Source organism: Eucalyptus grandis, chromosome 11 (genome assembly GCF_016545825.1).
Source record: "Eucalyptus grandis isolate ANBG69807.140 chromosome 11, ASM1654582v1, whole genome shotgun sequence".
Lineage (NCBI taxonomy): Eukaryota > Viridiplantae > Streptophyta > Magnoliopsida > Myrtales > Myrtaceae > Eucalyptus > Eucalyptus grandis.
In genome coordinates this window covers 3,595,017-3,602,454 of record NC_052622.1, presented here as the reverse complement: position 1 = coordinate 3,602,454, position 7,438 = coordinate 3,595,017, and the positions used below count along the sequence as shown (strand labels likewise).

The 7,438-nt window shown below is 39.8% G+C and overlaps 1 protein-coding gene across 1 annotated transcript; it reads left to right on the top strand.

Moving 5' to 3' along the window:
* Positions 1-1,446: 1,446 nt before the first annotated feature.
* On the top strand, positions 1,447-4,452 carry LOC104428567 (rust resistance kinase Lr10). Its single transcript, XM_039304331.1, has 3 exons — positions 1,447-2,307; positions 3,039-3,098; positions 3,229-4,452. Exons 1-3 carry the CDS (start codon positions 1,500-1,502, stop codon positions 4,392-4,394), a joined length of 2,034 nt encoding a protein of 677 aa, XP_039160265.1. The 5' UTR covers positions 1,447-1,499; the 3' UTR covers positions 4,395-4,452.
* Positions 4,453-7,438: the final 2,986 nt, after the last annotated feature.

Below are 7,438 nucleotides of genomic sequence, written 5' to 3'. Positions count from 1 at the left end.
TTCAATTATATCATGCATCCCTTTACTAAGCCTCCATCTCATCACCAATTAGAAGTTTCATTGCATCAAATGAAACAATATAAACATGGGTAATTCTCTCCACAGCACATTTAATGTACCGTGATGTAATCTTGATATGAACTGTTCTACTACTAGACAAGCTTCAATTCGAAGCATAATTACTTGTGCCCCACCTCATTTTGCGGTAATCTCCAAAACATAAGCTGTCATTTTTTTTTATCGAAAGGCGATCTAAAAGGCCGCAGAAACTTAATGCGAGCCAGCTTGCAAACAAATCCGTCTTACATCAGTATGCCAATTAATATTATATGAAATTGGTTTCTAATGAAACGAACTCCCACGACGATGGTTACATTTATGGCCAAACCATGGCAGTTGATGATGGACCGCACGTCCCATATGAAGAAGAAGAGCAACTCCCTTCCTTAATCATTTTGTTTTAATTAATTGCGGGTTTAATTACAATTGAGCATATGATATTGCTCGCATCGGATTTTGCACAGGTGGATTTTGGGTTGAATTGAGACAAGATATCTAAGCATGCAATGTTGACTGAGCAAAGAAATAACAAGGGATTGGCTCGGACAACCATGAAATTATAGAGGGCAAGTTGGAATTAGCCACCAAAAGTAGAGGTCATCCTGATAGGGGATTTGAATGGGGAATATAGGTTACTCTTACTAACACTATTTTTGTTAAGACTAGTTTACAATAATATAGTATTAAAATATCAAGATGCTTGTTGATAGAGGAAAATGATGAGTAAAGACAAGGTTAGACATGATTAATATTGAATAGTTTATATGTGCAATAAGTAACTTTTGAACTCCAAAAACAAGTAGGGATTGCATAAAGAACAAAGAACTATGCTTAGAATGGAGATTAGTTCTCGTGGAGATGACTGGCTTGATCTTTACTGTCATTTCATCTAATGCAAAGAAGTAAGGACTTAATTTTACCCAAAAAAAAAAAAAAAGTAAGGACTTAAACAGTATTATCATATGAGACTCATGTGAATTGAATTTATTGTCATCAATGTTACTATATTGTTTCATTTTCGTCTTCACAATATAGCACTTATGACAAATTGGCCTTATCACAACACAGATGCCTCACTTACAAGGATTATTATTCAATTTAAGGCACAATAGTTCATTTTTAGGATAATAATGCTGATTTTTGGAGAGAATGAACTTGTCCAAGTAGTCAAATTCAGAAACCGTGGGCAAATTCAGAAACCGTGGACAAGTTTCCTTCCGAATCAATGAAGATATCCATAATTAAAGCTGATGGAACCTTTGAGTAGTCCCCACAAGCTACCTTTCTTGACTTGACCTTCTGGTACTTGTTGACTTGGAAATTTGAATGAGAGGTGACACCTAGCTTATCTTTTCGATCATGTATCAGCCCTTCCTTCGTCGAGCTTCCACCTCAGTTTCCCAGCTAAGACTTCCATTCTTGCATCGAGAAGTAGAGAGATGATAAACGCTTTCAGCTTCATATTCATGTACCATGTTTTTTTGCTCATATTACATGTTCTACTATTAGGATCGAGATGCAGTGCGAAGAAGAATCACTTCTGCGCCGCTTCATCTTGTGGTGAGATCCCCAACATAAGTTATCTTTTTCGACCGAGAAGCGACCCAAAACGCTGCGGCCTCTCTAGGTATGAGCTAGCTTGTGAAAATAATCGCACTGTTCTATATCTACATGCTGGTCGATATTATGTGAAGTCAATACACTACCGTTACCATAATGACAAAAATAACTTCAGAGGTGACATAACGGTGGTTGACGATGGTCTGGAGAAGAGTAATTGCTCGTCCCTCCCTCGTTACTCTTTGGCAGACACCAACTTCAGTGGAAATGATGTCTACTCTCCTTATTACCAAAACCTAGTGGTCTTCATAAAGTGCGCACTGCCCATTGCTTCTACTTCGTATGTTGATACCAAGCTGTGTATCGATGGTGCATACTCTGCCGGCAGGCCTCCCAACTTTTCCCAAACGAAGTTGTACTCATACGCTCTTCATGGTCATGGATCTGATGCATTAAGAGCACTGGACATCCAGGATACTTGCACTATAACTATGATGGCATTCGCATCGGTCCGTAGCTTGGGCAGGGAAATGGATCGTGTGAGCTTATCCTACGAGGAACGCCACGGCATGATGACCGAGGGATTCAATCTCGCCTATATAGAATTCAATTCGCCAGTTGGAACGCTTCGATTTTGCTTCCTGGGTTTCACATATCGTCCGGGGAGGTGCAGTTACTATAACTCCAGTAAGCGACTTTCCCTAGAGCTTTTCTTTCTCTCTCTCTTTCTTCTTCTTCCTCCTCCTTTCTTTCTTTCTTTTTTTTTCGTCGGTAATTCCTCCTCCTTTCTTAAGTGCCAGCTCTATTAAGAGATTTTTCCAAAATTAATCATCCAGTTACATAGCAAGTTTCAATTGGATACTGTAAATACGTAGGACCCACACATTACGTCATTAAAATCTTTAAATGACCCATGTGAAAAATTGCCACATCACTTAAGTAAAATAGTTTGACAAAATTTGAGTAGATGGAGCCTGCACTGCTCTTTTATTGTTCCTCAACCCATGGAGCTTTTCTGGATTTGGTTACTTTAAATTTGACTGGGGAAAAATGTTTGATTTGATAGTAGCTCTTGTCTCTTGCGTTGGTTTGTAAATTAGAATTACGTGACCAGTGGACTTAATCATCTGATACATCTAGGAGAACAGGGAGCAAAATCGTCCTTCTTTGATAAGAAAGATCATGCTATGGTGACATGATTTCCCCCGGCGAATAGAATAGAACTGGATCTAGGGGCTATATAGGAGAGTGAAAGTCAATTACTCTTCTTTACCCTATTCTCCACTTGCGACTTTTAATGAATAAAAGCCTGTCTTTACACTTATACAATGATTGTATCGATTTATCTTTGACTTGATTTATGGCTTAACCTGAATTATTTGTATGTCTTACCACTAAAATTGTCTTGCCTTTTACAGATAGTTCTATGCAGGCGGCACTTGCGCTTTATGCAGCTCCTTATGTACCCTTTTTCTTAGGTATGGCTAGTCCTCTTATCCTCACAACTATGTAGATCTCAAGCAGCACTCTGACCCAAAAAAGAACAACTTTTCTATATGTAATTAGAATAATCACACTATGCTAATCTTTGGACTAATTTCTCCACAGCGCAAATCATCGCAGCAAAATCCATACTCGGAGCTCCGTGTGTGTTGATATTTTTAATCTATAAGTGGATGAGAAGGCACCGATCAATGGACGGAAAGATTGAAGAATTCCTTCAAGCTCATAACAACTTTTTTCCCATAAGATACTCTTACTCGGATATCAAGAAAATCACGAAAAATTTCAAACACAAAATAGGGGAAGGAGGATATGGCTCTGTGTACAAAGGTATACTTAGAAGTGGTAATGAAGTTGCTGTTAAGATTTTGAATAGACCAAAATCTAATGGCCAAGATTTCATAAGCGAAGTGGCTACTATTGGAAGGATCCACCATGTAAACGTGGTCGAACTTGTTGGTTTTTGCTTTAACAACTCTAAACAAGCTCTCGTGTATGATTTCATGTCAAATGGATCTTTGGATAAGCACATTTTCTTTAAAGATGACGACGATTCTCTTGATTATAAGAAAATATATGAGATCTCTCTTGGTGTAGCTAGGGGAATAGAATATTTACATCGGGGATGCGATATGCAAATTCTACATTTTGACATCAAGCCTCACAATATTCTTCTAGATCAACATTTTACCCCGAAAGTTTCTGATTTTGGGCTTGCAAGACTTTATCCTGCGGACCACAGTATTGTGTCATTAACTGCTGCAAGAGGAACATTGGGATATATGGCTCCTAAGCTATTCTACAAGTACATTGGTGGTGTCTCGTATAAAGCTGATGTTTATAGTTTTGGGATGTTGCTAATGGAAATGGCAAGTAGGAGGAAAAATGCAAAGAATGTTGAGCGTTCAAGTCAAACTTATTTCCCTTTGTGGGTCTATGATCAACTCAGCAAAGAGAGCGAGATTGAAATGGAAGAAGTAGAAGGGGAAAGGGAGCTAATTAGAAAGATGGTAATAGTTGCCCTTTGGTGTATACAATTAATCCCCGACAATTGGCCATCAATGATTAAAGTCCTAAACATGCTTGAAGGAGATATTGATAAATTGCAACCGCCTCCGAAACCTCTTCTGTATCCATCTGAGAAGCCATTTGATGATGTCAACGATGAAACAGAACTTCAATCATTCTCAACCACATCAAGTGCTCCAATAACTTCTGAAGGATTCCAATTTCAGAATAGCAATGAGATAACAATAGCGGTGAATGTATGATTTTCTTTTCTTCCATGTAATTCGTGAATCGTATGTGATTTTTTTAGCGTTTGTAGCATCCTGTGTTTTGCAGAAGAATTGCCTCATTGGCTATCTGTTTACATTTCCTGTTTCCTGAGTGCTCCTGATATGACAGAGCAAGCTCGACTTGTATTTAGCGAGGAGTCTCTCTCTCTCCTCTGCGGTTCTCCACCGTCCAATATCAAGCTCTCGCCCCTCGACCGCCGCCTGATCACCCACCTTGATGTCGGCCACCTCCTGCGGAGCAATACCTCACCTTCTCTCTCCTCCTCAAGTCCTGCATTCGCTCCCGCGAGTTCCCGCTCGGGAGGCGCGCCCATTGCGTGCTCGCTCGATCCCAGCTTGAGCCCGACTCGGTGATTTTCAAATTGCTCATCGGTCTCTATATAAAATGCAACGACTGGGCTGAGGCGGAGCGAACCTTGGGGATTTGGTTTCTTGGAGTTCCATTATCTCTTGCTATGCCAATAACCACATCCGTTCTAAGCAGTCGATGCTTCGACCCCAAAAAAAAAAAAAAGGTGGATACTTTCGTTCATATGCTTGAAGATGGTCTTTTCCCTCGAGCTTGTTCGGTTCCGATGAATGCATCAATTGGTGATAGGCATCTTGATTCTGATGTGTGTGTTTGGCAGGCATTAATTGACATGTTTGTAAAGTGTACTGCTGATTTGATTTCAGCTCGTAAGTTGTTTGAGAAAATGCCTGAGAGGAATGTGGTCGCATAAACTTTAATGATGACAAGATGTACTCAGTTGGGTTGTCCAAAGAATGCTGTTGATTTGTTTTTGGATATGCTGGCAAGTGGGCTGTGCCGGATAGACTTACACTTACAGCTGTTTCGTCGGCATGTTCCAGGTTGGAGCTACTATCCCTTGGGGTGCAATTGCATTCCTGGATTATGTGGTCTGGATTGGCTTCAGATGCCTGTATTGGATGCAACTTGGTGGACATGCACGTGAAGTCTGTAGCAAGTGGATCACTTCATGATTCGAGAAAGGTGTTTGACCGGATGCAAGATTGTAAAATGATGTCTTGGACAAGTGATTTTACATTTGCCAGCCTTTTAAGTGGAGTTGCCTGTATCAGCACTATTGGTAAGGGGGAGCAAATCAATGTGAGGGTGGTAAAATCAGGGCTCGACTCAAGTCAGTGCATTTTTAATGGTTTGATCTCTATGTATTCTAGGTGTCGAAACATAGAAGCTGCTTTTTGAGTTTTCTATGAGGCAAGAGAGAAAAATATTATAACTTGGACTTCAATGATTGATGGTTTTGCAAAACATAAATTTGCAATGAGAGCTCCAGTCACATTCCGTAAAATGCTTGAGGCTGGTGTGAGGCCAAATGAGATCACCTATGTTGCTGTTTCATCCTCTTATAGCCATGTGGATTTGGTATCTGATGGATGGAAACACTTTAGATCAATGTAGACAGATTATGGAATCATGCCCAGAATCGAGTACTGTGCATGCATGGTGGACTTATTGGGAAGATTGGGCTTCCTCGTTGAAGCCCTTAAGTAGCCCTTAAGTTTATAAATGCTGTGCCTTTCGGGCTGTTACATTGGTCTGGCATACATTTCTTGGAGCTTGCCGAGTTCACGGCAATGTTGAACTTGCAAAACAAGCTGCAGCAATGATTTTTAAGCAGGAGCCAGATGACCTTGCTGCTTTGTTTTGCTATCAACTCTGTATGCATCAGCTGGTCTATGGGATGATGCAGTGGCAATCAGGAAGAGGATAAAACTGAAAAATCTTACAAAAGAAGCTGGTTGAAGCTGGATTGAAGTGAAAAGTATAGTTCACAAGTTTCATACATCACACCCGGACGCTCGGGAGATCTATGACGAACGGGACCAATTGGCTAGTCGTATAAAGAAACTTGGTTATGTTCTCAATACTGAATTTGTTCTTCATGATGTGGAGGAGGGACAGAAGGAACAATATTTGCTCCAGCACCTTGAAAAAATTGCTGTTGTTTTTGGCCTTTTAAGCACCTCCAGTCTGAAACCTGTCTGGGTGTTTAAGAACCTTAGCATTTGCAGAGATTGTCTTTATAGAATCAAGTGTATTTCCATGGCAACCGGAAGTTCTATAGTTGTAAGGCATGCAAACCCAGTTCCACCATTTTACGGACAGAACATGCTCATCCAATGACTACTGGTGAGATGCTTCTTAATTTGTCCCATTCATTGTCTGCGCATCGAATCTCTATTTTAGAATTTTCTCCCTTGCACCTGTGTTACTTGAACCAGGATCCATTATGCTCCTTGTAAGCCCAAGAATTGTAAATGTCATGTTCTGAAATGTATATAGATATGGTCGTCATACTGTCAAAAAACAAAGCGGAAGGCCTCAAATGGATCTTGCAGACTTTCGGCAATATGATTTGTGGAATCTAAAACAGTCACGCTTTTTGCCTATGGGATTTTCCGGGAGCATGTAGGTTTCCAGTGCGTTCCCAATGTCACTAGGGTGTATTGCTATGGTTACTTGGTTTCATCCTTAATTATAATTCATTTATATTATGGATACTATGATCTTGGCAAGTCCACACACAATTCCCATGAAGCTATATTAGTTAATACCTGACTATTTTAGTTTTGAAAACTACATAATTAGATTGTCACCACAGAAGTCTAAACATCATAAATTAGTGTAAAGACCTCAACGATCGACATAGACAGACTCAAATTTTCACATCTAACTTTGATCTTAAGGACAAGAGAAAGTGATAATCTACGGTAATTCAATGTTCCTCTCAACAAGTCCCAAAAATGCACATCATGCAAAAACCTGAAACAAAATAACAGGCTAATAATATGTACAAGCTCAATCCTAAATATAATGAGAATTTGTGTGTTCACTCATTGCTGAGACAGAGATGGTGTCTTGCATTTCTTTCAGACAGGCATTTTGTTCCTCGTTGTTGTCCCCTCGGCATGAGTTTCCCTACTAAACAAACATTCTACTAGACAACTACGTTGATAAGGAATAGGTGATATCCGCTTTACTCAGAAAT

Excerpts from the sequence above, each read along its gene's own strand:
- LOC104428567 (XM_039304331.1), top strand. The coding sequence starts at position 1,500 with ATGATAAACGCTTTCAGCTTCATATTCATGTACCATGTTTTTTTGCTC. Across the intron at positions 2,308-3,038 it reads GTGCAGTTACTATAACTCCA|ATAGTTCTATGCAGGCGGCA; the intron begins GTAAGCGACTTT and ends TGCCTTTTACAG. Across the intron at positions 3,099-3,228 it reads TTATGTACCCTTTTTCTTAG|CGCAAATCATCGCAGCAAAA; the intron begins GTATGGCTAGTC and ends ATTTCTCCACAG.